We start from the raw sequence: 18,976 nt of genomic DNA on the forward strand, positions 1-18,976 counted from the left end.
CAGCTCCTCTGAAGCTGAACACCACACAAAGCCCTGCACACAGATGTTTACAGCAGCTTTATTCATAATTGCCAAAATTTGGAAGCAACCAAGATGTCCTCCAGGAGGTGAATGGACAAACTGTGGTACATCCAGACAATGGAATACTACTAGGCACTAAAAAGAAATGAGCTCTCAAGCCATGAAAAGACATGGAGGTGCATGTTACTAAGTGCACATTGCTAAGTGAAAGAAGCTAACCTGAAAGGCTACGTACTATATAATTCCAGCTATACGACATTCTAGAAAGGGCAAAACTATGGAAACAGTAAAAAGATCAGTGGTTCCCAGGGGTTGGGGGTAGGGGAGGGATGAACAGGTGGAGCACAGTGAATTTTTCGGGCAGTGAAAATATTCTTACAATAGTATAATGATGGGTACATGTTAATATACATTTGTCCAAATCCCTAGAACATGCACCACCAAGAGTGAACTAGGTATATGTATACTATAGACTTCGGGTGATTATTACAGTGCGTCAATGTAGGTTCATTAAATGTAGCAAAAGTACCACTCTGGTGGGGATGTTGGTAATGGGGGAGGCTGTCCATGTGGGGGGCAGGGGTTAAATGGGAAATCTCTGCACCTTCCCCTCAATTTTGCTGTGACTCTAAAACTGTTTTCAAAGCTAAAGAAAAATTTGGGGAAAAGAATACTATATGGTAATATCCTTAAGTAATCTGTTCGATTCAGACTCAGAAATTCTGGGACCACATTTGTAATTACTCATTACCAAGCAAGTCGTACAATTGAGGTCATGCCCTATACAGCCTACATCTTAGAATCCGGCATGATACTCTGAACACCCAAAACAATAGATATTATGAAGAATTAAACGGAGAATTAAAAGAGCCAAGTAAAGCCCTAAAATGCTGGAGTATTATCAGTGCCATAAAGCAACTGGAAATCTATTTTAGAATTCAAACACTTTGGAATTTTTTTTCCCCCAAAGTTAATTTACTAAGGTCTACTCTCGTGTTTTCCCTTAATCCATATTTATTAAGAATTCTGTTGCCTCACCAACAATATATTTGCTTGAAGAAAACAGTTCTACAACTTTGACATTTTAGTGTCATTTTATACTATACAAAGCCTATTTACATAGTTCTTCAGAAAATATTTCCACTTTTCACCCACTATTCCAAGTGTGAAAATGATATCAAATAGATTAGATTTACAGGGAAGCACAAAAGAGAAAACAACTCTACAATTGAATACATACAGTGTCATTAGTGGTTTTTTACAGTTTTCTTTTGAGGATAATCCACTGAATTTTTCTGCCAATGACATTTCAGAGTGAAGCTGTCTTCAGGAGTAGATTTCCACAGAAAATCAAGAGTATAACAGTCCAATATATTTTACAGGTGATACCTGACAGTTTATGAGTAGCTGCAAATCACTTTTTTCCCCATTTTTTTTCCAAAGTATTGGATGATGAACAGGAATCATGACTTTCACCACCACTATAGTGCTCATATAAAGTCTGAAATTAAAAACACACATCCGATTGATAACTTTTAAAATTCAACGTATTACCATATCAGATTAACAAAGGTTTAACTCCACATCTTCTAATATGTAACAAATTTCTCCCTTGTTCTTATAATTAGGAAATTATTTTATACACTATTGGAGATAATGAAAAAATTTTTAAACAGCTAGCTTGGCCTAAGAATCAGCTATCATGCGATGCAGATCAATCTTTCTGTAAGAAAAATGTAACATAGCTATTTATAAGCATGTATATTCATCCTCAAGGCCTTCTTAATCTCCCTTACTTTTTCTTTTTCTTTTCTGCTTCAACAAACCTCTTTTTAAATTGTTTATTTTTATTGAAGTATAGTTGATGTACAATATTACATAGCAAAACTCTTTTTTTTAAATTGAAGTATAGCTGATTTATAATATTGTGTTAGTTTCTGGTGTACAGCAAAGTGATTCAGATTATATCTATATCTATATCTGTATCTGTATCTGTATCTGTATCTATCCCTCTCTCTATATATTCTTTTTCATATGCTTTTTCATTATAGGTTATTACAAGATACCTTACTTTTTCTTAAATAAAGCCAGTCTTAGATAGATTCCTATACTGTAAAATACACTCATCAGGAAATATACTTTCAGCTGATATTTAAACTAAAGAATGGAAGACATTAAAAAAAAATACAACTGCTATACAAATAAGTATAATTAGCTATATTAAAATCTACATATTTAGTAAAGGATTTAAGGCTAAGCCAACATCTAATTTATGAAGATGCAAGATATCTTTGCCATCAGGGAACACATAACCTTAGTGATAAAGGTAACCCACCTCAATTTTATTTATAAAAGTCTTTAAACAATACACTGGTAGAAATTTAAAACATAGAGATATGAAACATAGAGAAAAATTACAAAACAAATTTTGTCCAATTTCAATTCTTAAAGCCATTGATTTAGCTATCAGAACTTGAGAAAATTTAAGAAAAAATTTACCTTATATCATATGGATGCAAATATAATGGTGAATATATGGTAAATTCCTCCAAAAATGTATCCAAGTTCTTAACATCTTAGATTGGTGTTATCCCTATCCATAGAGCTAACAGTGTTTTTAGTTTAAGCTCCCATAATTTTACAATAATGTTATAACTGAAATATATAACTAGTAACTAAAGTCAATAAGCATACCTAGTGTTCTGGAAATGACTAGGTGTTTGATGTCAGTGAGATCCAAAAAATTATGGTGTAGATATAAACAGGCATTGGGAGACAAAGATTTGAGACATTTGCTTTGAGAAATGTACTGAGTGCTATATACAGCCTCACAGAAGTCATTACATGTGACAAGTACTGTGATTTCTCTATGATGGTTTAAAAATAAAGTTGGCTAGAAAAAAATGAATTCAAAAGCTGTGTTAAAAATGGTGTTGATTTAAAAGATTCCTTATTGAATTTATTCCAGTTGAGACCCGACAGCAGTCTTTTCAATGCACCTTATATGACAATCCATTTTCAATTGTGCTGTCTGCACAATAAGAATGTAAATCAAATAAATCTATATTTGTCAAAAAGCACATGTTAAGTATCTAAATACAGAAACACACTTCATAGCTGATCTGATGATTGGGCCAACTTTCCTTTGGATTACCTGTTTAAGTGTCTAACTCACTAAATTATACAAAACAATTAAAATTAGTGTAGACAGAGAATAGACATACTTTAGCAGCTTTCAAAATGGAGTTAGGAGAATTCAGGCCAACAAGTTGGCCCAGAACGTATTTCATTTCTTCAGTGGTTCCCTTAGCCATCTGGTTACCTGTAAAATAATATATATAATCAATAGCACGCTGGTATCAAATAAGAAAAATGTAAGTTCATATATAAATATGTATTCTGTTTAAAAGCACGATAACTGGCATTCTTGTAACTTATCACTGATCATAGCCCCTTACCTAGGATAAGTAAAAATGAATGCCAGCAGGTAAAGAAAAGTGATCTCATTTATTTTAGTATTTAGCATTAAGGAATATCCTTAAGGAAGGAGGCAGGCAGGAAAAGAGTAGCCAGAAGGCTGTTTATATTATCAATCTGGTAATAAACTTATTCTTAAAGAAGTACCTGGATGAGTTTGAATCTGAACATATGGATGTGCCAGAAGCTCAGGAATGGATATCCTCTGTTTAGGGTCCCTTATTAAACAACACTATAAAAGTAAAGATGAATTTTTTAAAAAACGAAGCAAGTTTTCTTATGCAATATTGATACAGTATTTTTCCAGACTGCATCATATTACAGAAGTTGCTTTCTAGAGAGCCTACTTAGAAATGACAAAATAATTTTACACGTCATTTTTGCAAAATCTCCAAGTATTCATAAGTTTTAAAAACCTTCAAAGTGAACTTAACATATCTTTAAAAGCTAACTCAGTAAGCAATTCCTCTCAATAGACCTCTCAGTTATATCTAAGCCAGTTACATAATTCCAATCATTTCAACTATTTCTTTTTCTTTCTTTTTTCTTTTCTGGGTATGCCATGCGGCTTGTGGGATCTTAGTTCCCTGACCAGGGACTGAACCCGGGCCATGGCAGTGAAAGTGCTGAGTCCTAACCACTGGACCGCCAGAGAACTCCCTCAGCTTATTTCTTTAAGTAAACAATTAAGTACTATATGAAATATAGTTCTTCTATATGTATATACTATTAATGTTACCTTTAACACATCTTGAAGATCTTTCTCTGGAATATCAGGAAATTCAATTTCATGATTAGGGTCAATTATGGCATGTAATTTAGAAATCTGATTAATGATATGCTGAAACGGTGTTTTCCCGTAAGTCATATAGTACAAAATGCAACCTAAGGACCAAACATCACTTTTGGGGCTTATCTAAGTTAAAAAAAAAAAAAAAAAAAAAAAAAGAAGAATAAGTTACTGTTATTTTAACATAAAATTAAAATATTATACACACACACACACACACACCCTAATATTTAAAATCATAACTAAACCTCAATAAATGTCCAAGTATTAGATTATGTTCATGACAAAACATTCTCTTCTAGTTTTGATTACACTTGGTTATTTTATCAAAAGAAATGAACTTCAGTTTAAATCTTTCAACAAACTCATAATCAAAATATTTCAACTGAAACAAAATATTACATTCTTGTCAGCCTGTGAAAACACAAAACTAAAAATCCTAAGTGCAAATTTTAAATTTACTTGTTTTCCCCCAAATTACTGAATTAAAATAAGTTTTTATATAAATTCATAATATATAAGTATGTATAGATTTTAAAAAGGTTATTTAAGTTGAGCTATCCTAAACTTAAGAACACAAACTATAGAGCCAGACTGGGCAAGGCTGGGCTCGAATCCTGGTCTTATCACTAGCTAGTAATTCTACATATCTCTGTTTCCTCATCTCTAAAACAGAAATAATAAAAGTATGTTGTCATGGGCCTTAAATGATGTAACCATGAGATATGGGTAAGCATAGAGAATAGTTTCTGGTATAGTAAGTACTCAATAAATATTACTTATTATTAAATGTTCTTTGTATTAAATAATCTCATTAGAAATAATGTGATATTATAACATAATTATGCTTTTGACTTTTAAAGGAACATGATTAAGACCAAACACAGAAGTGAGCATAATAAATGAGAATGGCTAAATTCCTCTCTTAAAAGATATTCAATATGCATTAAAGCAAAATGTAACCACATGCTCTACACAAAGGATTAATCTAAACCAAATGACACAGAAAGGTACAAGGAAAAAAGAAATGGACATCTATAACCAAATGCAAGAAAGAAAGAAAAAAAAAAAAGGAAACGAAAGCAGAGACAGCAATATTAATATTAGAAAAAGAGAACATGACAAAATGCTTCTAACAGAAGAGAGAAAGCCATTTTATAGTGATAAAAGGTACAATCAACCAAGAGATGACAGTTATGAACTTCTATGCACTGAAACCACATTTAATAGAACTATATAAAGCAAAAATTGTATTAAATTCTTTTAAGGAGGGCAGATTTAAACATGCCTTTCAGAACATGACAGATAAAATAGATCCCGTTATCTGAACACAAAGAAAACTGAAAATTAATAAAAAAATAACCACCTCTTCCTCCAATTTAACTACTTGGAAATTTAAGTCCATTTCTAAATACTAAATCATGAATTAAAAAGAATTTCAGATTCTGGAAAAATGGCTGTGGCCGTGTAGTTTTCAAACTCTCCAAAGCCCCAGATAAGACAGACAGAGCAGCCTGGTAGCAAAACCGTAAACATATGGAAAATATTTACAATAAAAGTGGAACGTGAATGGAGACAAACTACCCACAGCCACAGGTCGTGCGTGGTAGAGGCATTTGAAGCAGAGAGGAGAGAGGAGTAATGAATGGGCCCAACAGACCTCAGAACAGGAGGCCCAGATGGCCAAGCTTGTTCACCAGAAAACAATTCTAGAACAGAGCGAGACTGGGAGGGCCTTTGAGCTCTTCCATAACAAGGATTACCTCCCATGTTGGGATAAAAACTTATCTTCTATTCAGAATCACTAGTTGAGATTGACCAATACTACCTATTTAAGTACTGAGTTGATAACTGAAAAGAATCTGAACACTACATGCAGTTCAAAGTAAATTTTATTTTAAAGTAAAAAAGAATGAAACAATTTTAAAACTGAAATTAGAAATTTTGGAAATGAATGAAAATAAGAAACACTACCATAAAACCTAGAAGTAGCAACTAAAGTAAAACTCAAAGTAAAATTCAGTTTTAATGTTTTAATTATAAGGAAGAATACTAAACTTAAATTAGCAATTATTTAAATGCAGAAGCTAGGGGGAAGAAACCTAAAGGGAATATAAATAACAAAGATAAAAGCAGAAATTAATTAGAGGACAAATGAAAATAGAATTAATAAATGAAATCAAGACCTGGTTCTTTAAAATTAACAAAACCATGGCAAGTCTAATCAAGAAAAAGAAAAAGAAAAAGAGAATGACAAATCTAAGTATTAAAAGAAAAGGAGAAGCTAAAGAGGTGCAAAAAGAATTTTTATAAGAGAGACTATTTGGCATAATTTTATGCCAGTTATTTGAAAAGATACTTAGAAGCCACAATTTCCTAGGAAGGAAAATATAATTTAGTAAATGAAAGCACATTTATTAAGCAATTGTTTCAAGCTGGACAATGTACTAAGTGCTTCATGTTCTTTCTCATTTAATCCTCAATTACTTTTAAAATAGGTACTGTGTGCAAGCCTAACTTACAGATGAAGAAACCAGGCAAGTTAAGTCACAAAGACAGTTGATAAAGAGGCAGATCTGTGACGTGAACGCAGGTACTGCACAACGGTGTGTGCCTGCGTCCATTTGAAGACACTGGTATAGAGAAAGAAGGATTAGCTTGGGAGCCAGAGGCACCGTGGCAGGCAGAATGGACCCAGCAAGGGGCACCAACGAGGCTAACGCAAAAGCTCACAGAGGTGGTGAAATAAGAAAAGTGGGAAGGTACCTGGGAATATTACCTACTACAGTTGTTCCTGGAAACAGAAAATTAACAAATGAAGAAATGGTAAATAAAATTTAAGAATCAGAAAGGAAACAAAGGTTATCAGTTCACTGTTATTTAACTTAAGGTGCCCATATCAGAGCTAATTTAGTCTTATTTTTTTTTCTTTATTTTTAAAACTCAAAAAACATCCTATGTGGGAGATTAACCAAGATGGCGGAGTAGAAGGACGTGCTGTCACTCCCTCTTGCGAGAGCACCAGAATCACAACTGACTGCTGGACCATCATTGACAGGAAGACCCTGGACTTCACCAAGGAGGATACCCCACGTCCAAGGACAGAGGAGAAGCCACAGTGAGACGGTAGGAGGGGCGCAAGCAGAGTAAAATCAAACCCCGTAACTGCTGGGTGGGTGACTCACAGACTGGCGAACACTTATACCACAGAAGTCCACCCACTGGAGTAAAGGTTCTGAGCCCCACGTCAGGCTTCCCAACCTGGGGGTCAGGCAACGGGAGGAGGAATTCCTAGAGAATCAGACTTTGAAGCCTAGTGGGAATTGGATTGCAGGACTTTGACGGGACTGGGGGAAACAGAGACCCCACTCTTGGAGGGCACACACAAAGTAATGTGTGCATCAGGACCCAGGGGAAGGAGCAGTGAGCCTGGGGGAGACTGAACCAGACCTACCTGCTGGTGTTGGGGGGTCTCCTGCAGAGGCGAGTGGTGGCTCTGTTTCACCGTGGGGATAAGGACACTGGCAGCAGAGGTTCTGGGAAGTTCTCCTTGGCATGAGCCCTCCCAGAGTCTGCCATTAACCCCACCAAAGAGCACGGGTAGGCTCCAGTGTTGGGTTGCCTCAGGCAAAACAGCCAACAGGGAGGGAACCCAGCCCCACCCATCAACAGTCAAGTGGATTAAGGTTTTACTGAGCTCTGACCGCCACAGCAACAGGGAGGGAACCCAGCCCCACCCATCAACAGTCAAGTGGATTAAGGTTTTACTGAGCTCTGACCGCCACAGCAACAGTCAGCTCTACCCACCACCAGAGCCTCCCATCAAGCCTCTTAGATAGCCTCAACCACCAGAGGGCAGACAACAGAAGCAAGAAAAACTATAATCCTGCAGCCTGTGGACCAAAAACCACAGTTACAGAAAGATAGAGAAGATGAAAAGGCAGAGGGCTATGTACCAGATGAAGGAACAAGAAAAAACCCCAGAAAAACAACTAAATGAAGTGGAGATAGGCAACCTTCCAGAAAAAGAATTCAGAATAATGATAGTGAAGATGATCCAGGACCTTGGAATAAGAATGGAGGCAAAGATTGAGAAGATGCAAGAAATGATTAACAAAGACCTAGAAGAATTAAAGAACAAACAAACAGAGATGACCAATACAATAACTGAAATGAAAACTACACTAGAAGGAATCAATAGCAGAATAACTGAGGCAGAAGAACGGATAAGTGACCTGGAAGACAGAATGATGGAATTCACTGCTGCGGAACAGACTAAAGAAAAAAGAATGAAAAGAAATGAAGACAGCCTAAGAGACCTCTGGGATAACATTAAACGCAACAACATTCGCATTATAGGGGTCCCAGAAGGAGAAGAGAGAGAGAAAGGACCAGAGAAAATATTTGAAGAGATTATAGTCGAAAACTTCCCTAACATGGGAAAGGAAATAGCCACCCAAGTCCAGGAAGCGCAGAGAGTCCCATACAGGATAAACCCAAGGAGAAACACGCCGAGACACATAGTAATCAAAGTGGCAAAAATTAAAGACAAAGAAAAATTATTGAAAGCAGCAAGGGAAAAACGACAAATAACATACAAGGGAACTCCCATAAGGTTAACAGCTGATTTCTCAGCAGAAACTCTGCAAGCCAGAAGGGAGTGGCATGATATACTTAAAGTGATGAAAGGGAAGAACCTACAACCAAGATTACTCTACCCGGCAAGGATCTCATTTAGATTTGATGGAGAAATCAAAAGCTTTACAGACAAGCAAAAGCTAAGAGAATTCAGCACCACCAAACCAGCTCTACAACAAATGCTAAAGGAACTTCTCTAAGTGGGAAACACAAGAGAAGAAAAGGACCTACAAAAACAAACACAAAACAATTAAGAAAATGGTCATAGGAACATACATATCGATAATTACCTTAAACGTGAATGGATTAAATGCCCCAACCAAAAGACATAGACTGGCTGAATGGATACAAAAACAAGACCCATATATATGCTGTCTACAAGAGACCCACTTTAGACCTAGGGACACATACAGACTGAAAGTGATGGGATGGAAAAAGATATTCCATGCAAATGGAAATCAAAAGAAAGCTGGAGTAGCTATACTCATATCAGATAAAATAGACTTTAAATTAAAGAATGTTACAAGAGACAAGGAAGGACACTACATAATGATCCAGGGATCAATCCAAGAAGAAGATATAACAATTATAAATATATATGCACCCAACATAGGAGCACCTCAATACATAAGGCAACTGCTAACAGCTATAAAAGAGGAAATCGACAGTAACACAATAATAGTGGGGGACTTTAACACCTCACTTACACCAATGGACAGATCATCCAAAATGAAAATAAATAAGGAAACAGAAGCTTTAAATGACACAATAGACCAGATAGATTTAATTGATATATATCGGACATTCCATCCAAAAACAGCAGATTACACGTTCTTCTCAAGTGCGCACGGAACATTCTCCAAGATAGATCACATCTTGGGTCACAAATCAAGCCTCAGTAAATTTAAGAAAATTGAAATCATATCAAGCATCTTTTCTGACCACAACGCTATGAGATTAGAAATGAATTACAGGGAAAAAAACGTAAAAAGGACAAACACATGGAGGCTAAACAATACGTTACTAAATAACCAAGAGATCACTGAAGAAATCAAAGAGGAAATCAAAAAATACCTAGAGACAAATGACAATGAAAACACGACGACCCAAAACCTATGGGATGCAGCAAAAGCAGTTCTAAGAGGGAAGTTTATAGCTATACAAGCCTACCTAAAGAAACAAGAAAAAGCTCAAGTAAACAATCTAACCTTACACTTAAAGAAACTAGAGAAAGAAGAACAAACAAAACCCAAAGTTAGCAGAAGGAAAGAAATCATAAAGATCAGAGCAGAAATAAATGAAATAGAAACAAAGAAAACAATAGCAAAGATCAATAAAACTAAAAGTTGGTTCTTTGAGAAGATAAACAAAATTGATAAACCATTAGCCAGACTCATCAAGAAAAAGAGGGAGAGGACTCAAATCAATAAAATCAGAAATGAAAAAGGAGAAGTTACAACAGACACTGCAGAAATACAAAGCATCCTAAGAGACTACTACAAGCAACTTTATGCCAATAAAATGGACAACCTGGAAGAAATGGACAAATTCTTAGAAAGGTATAACCTTCCAAGACTGAACCAGGAAGAAATAGAAAATATGAACAGACCAATCACAAGTAATGAAATTGAAACTGTGATTAAAAATCTTCCAACAAACAAAAGTCCAGGACCAGATGGCTTCACAGGTGAATTCTATCAAACATTTAGAGAAGAGCTAACACCCATCCTTCTCAAACTCTTCCAAAAAATTGCAGAGGAAGGAACACTCCCAAACTCATTCTATGAGGCCACCATCACCCTGATACCAAAACCAGACAAAGACACTACAAAAAAAGAAAATTACAGACCAATATCACTGATGAATATAGATGCAAAAATCCTCAACAAAATACTAGCAAACAGAATCCAACAACACATTAAAAGGATCATACACCACGATCAAGTGGGATTTATCCCAGGGATGCAAGGATTCTTCAATATACGCAAATCAATCAATGTGATACACCATATTAACAAATTGAAGAATAAAAACCATATGATCATCTCAATAGATGCAGAAAAAGCTTTTGACAAAATTCAACACCCATTTCTGATAAAAACTCTCCAGAAAGTGGGCATAGAGGGAACCTACCTCAACATAATAAAGGCCATATATGACAAACCCACAGCAAACATCATTCTCAATGGTGAAAAACTGAAAGCATTTCCTCTAAGATCAGGAACGAGACAAGGATGTCCACTCTCACCACTATTATTCAACATAGTTTTGGAAGTCCTAGCCACGGCAATCAGAGAAGAAAAAGAAATAAAAGGAATACAAATTGGAAAAGAAGAAGTAAAACTGTCACTGTTTGCGGATGACATGATACTATACATAGAGAATCCTAAAACTGCCACCAGAAAACTGCTAGAGCTAATTAATGAATATGGTAAAGTTGCAGGATACAAAATTAATGCACAGAAATCTCTTGCATTCTTATACACTAATGATGAAAAATCTGAAAGAGAAATTATGGAAACACTCCCATTTACCATTGCAACAAAAAGAATAAAATACCTAGGAATAAACCTACCTAGGGAGACAAAAGACCTGTATGCAGAAAACTATAAGACACTGATGAAAGAAATTAAAGATGATACCAACAGATGGAGAGATATACCATGTTCTTGGATTGGAAGAATCAACATTGTGAAAATGAGTATACTACCCAAAGCAATCTACAGATTCAATGCAATCCCTATCAAATTACCAATGGCATTTTTTACGGAGCTAGAACAAATCATCTTAAAATTTGTATGGAGACACAAAAGACCCCGAATAGGCAAAGCAGTCTTGAGGCAAAAAAATGGAGCTGGAGGAATCAGACTCCCTGACTTCAGACTATACTACAAAGCTACAGTAATCAAGACAATATGGTACTGGCACAAAAACAGAAACATAGATCAATGGAACAAGATAGAAAGCCCAGAGATTAACCCACGCACCTATGGTCAACTAATCTATGACAAAGGAGGCAAAGATATACAATGGAGAAAAGACAGTCTCTTCAATAAGTGGTGCTGGGAAAACTGGACAGCTACATGTAAAAGAATGAAATTAGAATACTCCCTAACACCATACACAAAAATAAACTCAAAATGGATTAGAGACCTAAATATAAGACTGGACACTATAAAACTCTTAGAGGAAAACATAGGAAGAACACTCTTTGACATAAATCACAGCAAGATCTTTTTTGATCCACCTCCTAGAGTAATGGAAATAAAAACAAAAATAAACAAATGGGACCTAATGAAACTTCAAAGCTTTTGCACAGCAAAGGAAACCATAAACAAGATGAAAAGACAACCCTCAGAATGGGAGAAAATATTTGCAAATGAATCAACGGACAAAGGATTAATCTCCAAAATATATAAACAGCTCATTCAGCTCAATATCAAAGAAACAAACACCCCAATCCAAAAATGGGCAGAAGACCTAAATAGACATTTCTCCAAAGAAGACATACAGATGGCCACGAAGCACATGAAAAGATGCTCAACATCACTAATTATTAGAGAAATGCAAATCAAAACTGCAATGCGGTATCACCTCACTCCTGTTAGAATGGGCATCATCAGAAAATCTACAAACAACAAATGCTGGAGAGGGTGTGGTGAAAAGGGAACCCTCTTGCACTGTTGGTGGGAATGTAAATTGATACAGCCACTATGGAGAACAATATGGAGGTTCCTTAAAAAACTAAAAATAGAATTACCATATGACCCAGCAATCCCACTACTGGGCATATACCCAGAGAAAACCGTAATTCAAAAAGACACATGCACCCGAATGTTCATTGCAGCACTATTTACAATAGCCAGGTCATGGAAGCAACCTAAATGCCCATCAACAGACGAATGGATAAAGAAGATGTGGTACATATATACAATGGAATATTACTCAGCCATAAAAAGGAACGAAATTGAGTCATTTGTTGAGACGTGGATGGATCTAGAGACTGTCATACAGAGTGAAGTAAGTCAGAAAGAGAAAAACAAATATCGTATATTAATGCATGTATGCGGAACCTAGAAAAATGGTACAGATGAGCCAGTTTGCAGGGCAGAAGTTGAGACACAGATGTAGAGAATGGACATATGGACACCAAGGGGGGAAAACTGCGGTGGGGTGGGGATGGTGGTGTGCTGAATTGGGCGATTGGGATTGACATGTATACACTGATGTGTATAAAACTGATGCCTAATAAGAACCTGCAGTATAAAAAAACAAACAAAACAACTAAAAAAAAAAAAAAAAAAAAAAAAAAAAAACATCCTATGTGCATTTCTCATAGGAGCACATTGTGAGGCATCACCATATTAAAAGCACAATAGTAAAAGAACAGTCTCAAATCAATAAAGAAAAGTGAAACTGAATCCCATGACAGTTTGCTTAATAAAGCAAGGTCTCTGTAATGGCCTAAAAAGTTTTAGAACTTAAAGAAATAACTTTTCAGTTATCCGTTAAGTTCATTCAGAGCAAAAGTTCATTCATCAGCAAAACCGTAAACATATGGAAAATATTTACAATAAAAGCGGAGCGTGAATGGAGACAAACTACCCACAGCCCACTCCCTACTTGTGCCAGATAAACGGGATGTAAATAACCCCACAGTACCTTCGATTTGGATTTCCCATTTTCTCTTGAGGAAGACATATCTTTGATTGCTTCTGGTGGCATATAATTAACTGTACCAACCTACTTGCCAAATCACAGAAAACACAGAAATCAATGAAAATACTTCACTCTGCTTTAGATTTTTTAAAACACGAATGCCAGATTCTTGGCAACTTGGATAGTTACAGATTTCAGTAATATATTTGAGAAACTCTAATAACTGACAAAAATATTAAGACATAAATTTCTTCACAATTCCAGCAAAATAAATTAGATTCATAATAAAGAAATTGACTCCTTACAGAATGCGGAGCTATTTCTATGATTATGGTGGGCGGCGACCATAAATCTTTCCAGGATAAAATTATTTGAATGGCCATAAACTTTGAAGGAATTGATCAATCGCTCATTTCTGTGCTGGAATAGGCCCAGAACACTTTTTTAAATAAACCAAACAACCAACCAAAAATCTAGCTTTGTCTCCCTGGGCCCATGTCCAAATAGAGATGAGATGGGTGTCTGCATTATGCAAGATTTTCCACAGTGGGAGTACGCCAACTTTACACTGCATTCATTTTATTCTAAAATGACTCTGCTTTCAAACACAGAATACCTATACTTTAGAGCCTTACCATGGACGATATCTTCAAGCTGATTTACAACTAAATGTTCAGCCATATTTTTGATATAGAAAGAAGTGACTGTCAAATAGAATTGTTTGAAGGGCATGCTGCCCATCTACTCCTAAAAAAATCCAGTTTTACTGCTAGGATTAAGGAAGATCCACATCAGAAATCTGTATACACGGAACACACTGTCTTGGCTCCAAGCAGGGTTATTTTTAGTAGTTCTTTGGTTGTCATCGCCTCAGTTTTTATGGGGACAAATTTATTAAGATTGCTATTGCATATCCTACTATAAAAGTGCAGTTGAGTATATTTATTATGGTGTTTCCAATATGAAGGCCCAATTAAGAATTTTTTTCAAACGTAAGTGATAGGGAAAGCTTTACTTCTCTGGAAGAATGAAGTAATTTTACCTCATGGACAATGAAAAACATGAAACTGCAATTCTCTCTTTTGTTGCTACCAGGAAACTGAGACAAAGTTTCAGGTGAATTTTAGATAATGACCAAGATGATTTCCAAGGCAGGTATTACGGCTTCTCTACCTCAGCTATAGGAAAAGCATTCAAAATTGCTGGATATATTTCTACTGGATCTTGACTTTCTAAATTGTCTTAATCATGTGATTAATTTGTTTTTTAAAGTTATAATATCTGTTCTTGTAAAAAGGCTTCAAATCCTTTGAAAAATGAAGTAGGGAAAAATAAAATCCTCATTAGCAAAATAATACTTCAAAGGCGAAAAGGAATTGAACTCTACTGTGTGGTATCCAGCCATTCATTACCTGAGAGTCTTTAACAATACTTGTTGTATCTGGTTGCATTTGGTTTGCAATTCCAAAATCAATTAGCTTTAGCATGCCATCAACTATCAGAAAGTTAGCAGGCTTCAGATCACTGTGAACAATACCTTCAAAATAAAAATCCATGATAATATTAGACCATGTAAAACATCCTAAGTACAAAAAAATTTGACAATCTGCTGAGCTGATTCCTTTAATTAGTCAATCAAATTAAATATTCATTTTTAATATATACTACAAACAGATAGCACTTGCTATGTGCCAGGCACTATTAGAAGTTTGTCGCTTGTATTGAATCATTTAACCCTCATACCAGTGCTGAGGTAAGTACTATTGTTATCCCCATTTTTAGCTGAGGAAACTAAGGCAGAGTTTAGGCAATCTGTTCAAGGTCACACAGCCTGAGTTAACAGTGTCATGAGTTGAACCCAGGCAGTCTGGCTTCAGAGTTTATGCTCTTAACAACCACTGCGATTCACTGCCCGCGAGAGAGCACTGTAAATTACACTGCCAGGTGGTAGGACCCTAACGCTCCGGACACGTCCATCCCTACGGCCTGGTCTTGATCACTGGTGAATTATCTTTTAACTTACAGGACGGGAGACACAAGGAGACAATTTACAATTACCTACATTATCCGTTATTTAAAATAAGGAAAAGGTAAAGGCAAAGAAGCCGTAAAAAGAACCAAGGCCAGTAAGGTAAAAGCCAACCCAGAATGTAGGGCTAACAGTTAATAAAAAAAAAAAAAGTAAAACCAGCTCCTATACAAGGTACACAATACAAAACAACTAGGAGAATGAGTGAAAAAAAAATCTCAGATTTTTAGGATACCTGAACCCCAGTCTCATATCTGCTATAATTGGAGACCCAGGGTTATGGACTATGTTAATACTGACAAAGATACATTTTGTATTATGCATGCTTTATGGATGTGGGGATTTGAGTTCATGCACTATATCCTTTCATTAACAGCATTTTTAAAAAATTTTATTTATTTATTTATTTATGGCTGCGTTGGGTCTTCATTGCTGTGCGCGGGCTTTCTCTAGTTGTGGCCAGTGGGGGCTACTCTTTGTTGCGGAGCACGGGCCCTGGAGCGCACGGGTTTTAGTAGTTGCAGCGTGTGGGCTCAGTAGTTGTGGCACACGGGCTCAGTTGCTCCGCGGCATGTGGGATCTTCCCGGACCAGGGCTGGAACCCGTGTCCCCTGCATTGGGAGGCGGATTCTCAACCACTGTGCCTCAAGGGAAGTCCCTGTTAACAGCATTTTAAAGAAATGGTTTTGTCCCTTCATCTTTATTAAACTTCCAAATATTTAGTTTATCTAGCCTAAAGGTGCCAATAACCAATACCTTAAAATTATAGGTGTATTTCTCTAAGATAGCAGTACTAATGAATATTTTAACTTTACATATGAAGAGATTTTAAAATACCATGTTGATGAATCGTGTGAACTGCCTCCAACATATTTTTCCAGTAACTCTTGCGTTCCCATGGATTGATGGATTTTTTCTTTTTAAGCCAAGTATTAAGATCAATATTTCCACATTCCATTACCATGTAGATGTACTGATCTGCGATTTCACTGCCATTAAAAACAAACAAAAACAACAAAACAATAAATGGTTAGGTTATACTACTAAGATTTACTAAGTATTTATCTTAAGAATTAAAGCCAAAAAAAGTCTTCTTTTTAAATTAAAAAAAAAATTCTTACTAATCATAAAGTCGGATGATTTTATCACTGTGTTGTTGTAGTTTATTCAGATAAGCAATTTCATTCCGGTAACTATCAATTGTTTGGCTATCTGCTTCTTCTAAGTTCACATACTTTATAGCATGTATCTGTTTCTTTCCATTCAACACCTGAAATACCTATAGAGTAGAACAAATGAAAAAGGTTAGAATACACTATTTATATACTGCCACAATATTTCTACATTTATTAGATAAAATCTTAGATTAAGGATTACTGATGTGAATAATTTAAAATGTCTGGACTTCTTTTGAGTATAGAAGGAAAACAAAACATGTTAGGAGAGTAACAGTACATTCTCAACTACCTATGACAATGGGCATAGGTAGTTGCCCTATCTACATGTAAGAAAGGTAATTTAAATTTCATATACATTCATAACACTCTATTAGATGTTGCAACCAGGGAAATAACCTGAAGAAAAAGACATTAAAAAATGCTAAGGAAGACTAAGGGCTGTAATAAAGAGTTAATTCATTTCACAGATGGTGTTTATTCCATTGTGCCTGGAGTTGACAATTTCATTCATGTGGTAGAGAATATTTTAAAATAGGTGCTAATTGTAAGCTATCAGTATACTCGGCTGTAAAAAGTAGATCAGGTCCAATTTTCAAAATCAAGTTGACAGGAACAAGATGTTCCTGTAAGCATATTGAGGTCCAGGTCAAATTACTCTGGCTATAATGACAGTCAACTTCTAAGCAATATTGATAAGGCAGGTAGTACATTTCGAAAACACTGCTAATGTGTCTCACTTTCAGCAAACGTGCAACAGGGATGGGGCTTCTAAATGCAAGAATTCAGACACAAAATGCTAGTGTAAGCAAGAAAAATTACCTTCATTTATCTCCTTGCACCCACTGAAGTAAAACATCATTTATTTAAAAGCCATTAACCTTGACTATCCAGCAGATACTGGCAAGAAATGAGAAAAGAGCCAAAGTGTAGGTGAGGTTCATGCATGTCAAGTGCACTGATAAGCAGAGTCTCTCAGGTACAGCTTAGTTACCTGCATCTTAAATACAAAACTCTGACAAAGTATTACTAGTTTTACTTGCACAGAATGCAAATTAGAGGAGGAGGGGCATAAAACAGTGATAGGGCAAGAAGCAGCAGAAAGTAGCAAGGAAGAAAAGTAATTTTCAAACAGCAGAAAGCCATTTTGTGTGAGGTAAACAGCCTTATAGTGTCAGAGTTAGAATCTGTCAGTTTCATGGAAAGTTAATGAAAGAACTAGAAAGGTTAGTGTTTTGAACATTCCCACTAGCCCCATGGATTTTCTAAATGCTCTTAATAGGGTATAAGTTGGTCACTGTCTAAACTCTAGCATAGACAGAGCATAAACGATGTTAGTTTCATAAAGCATGTTACCTTCTTTTCCCTGAGGCGTGATGATTTTGTCAACACCATCATAATAATTAAATAATAATTCAATCGCACTAAGAAAATACGGGCCGGTCATAGCTTTATCACTTGGCCCTTGACTTAAGTAAGCTTATATCTTCATTATCCTCCAAGGAAAAAATGTTTAAAACACTGTTAAGATTACACTACATCTTCTGAAAACATGCTACTAAATAAATAAATATGTTGATAAAAATCAATTCCATTGTCCTTTATTCCCATGCCTAAAATGTGAGGCAAGGAAGAGAACAAAGGAAATGTACACAGAAAAGAAATTAATATTATTGAACAATTGCTAAACATGGTAATGTATACACCTTATTTATAGTAAGTTAACAAGACATCTTAAGCGAGTCTAGTTATTGTCAGCTGGCTTAAAAAATTATAATAAAACTTAAAATGAACCAAACAGGCTTTGTTTCATGTATCATCCTTAACAACTTAAGAGTAGCAAAACAGCTGAGGAGGGCTTTTCATTCAACAAACACTTCGGTGTGTGTTATTTTTCCAGCCACTGTTCTAGGTAACGGAGCAAACATTGGTGAGCAAGTCAGACAAACATTCCTACGCTGATGGAACTCACATTCAAGTGCAAGGGGACACAAACAACAAAACCAAATAAGTAAATTACAGAGCACATTAGCAGATGAGCTACAGAGAAAAATAAAGCAGGAGAGGAGAATGGAGCTCGCTGGCAACTGGAAGGTAGGAGTTGGGGTTTTAGAGCGTGGTCAAGGAAGCCCTGATTAAGAAGACACTAGAGCAAAGATGTGAGGGTATAGAGGAAAATCAACTCTT

The 18,976-nt window shown here is 35.8% G+C and overlaps 1 protein-coding gene across 2 annotated transcripts in view; it reads right to left on the reverse strand.

The window, feature by feature from the left end:
• Positions 1-1,211: 1,211 nt before the first annotated feature.
• Positions 1,212-18,976, reverse strand: part of TTK (TTK protein kinase) — a 45,361-nt gene continuing 27,596 nt past the window's right edge. For both annotated transcript variants that reach the window (XM_059942089.1, XM_059942090.1), the window contains exons 14-21: positions 16,736-16,893; positions 16,452-16,603; positions 14,998-15,122; positions 13,589-13,669; positions 4,238-4,414; positions 3,646-3,730; positions 3,246-3,343; positions 1,212-1,522 (exon numbers count right to left, since the gene is read on the reverse strand). In XM_059942089.1, coding sequence (XP_059798072.1) covers positions 1,436-1,522; positions 3,246-3,343; positions 3,646-3,730; positions 4,238-4,414; positions 13,589-13,669; positions 14,998-15,122; positions 16,452-16,603; positions 16,736-16,893 — 963 coding nt within the window. In that variant the 3' untranslated portion in view covers positions 1,212-1,435. The remainder of the gene's footprint in view (positions 1,523-3,245; positions 3,344-3,645; positions 3,731-4,237; positions 4,415-13,588; positions 13,670-14,997; positions 15,123-16,451; positions 16,604-16,735; positions 16,894-18,976) is intronic.

Source organism: Balaenoptera ricei, chromosome 12, assembly GCF_028023285.1.
Source record: "Balaenoptera ricei isolate mBalRic1 chromosome 12, mBalRic1.hap2, whole genome shotgun sequence".
NCBI classification, from domain to species: domain Eukaryota; kingdom Metazoa; phylum Chordata; class Mammalia; order Artiodactyla; family Balaenopteridae; genus Balaenoptera; species Balaenoptera ricei.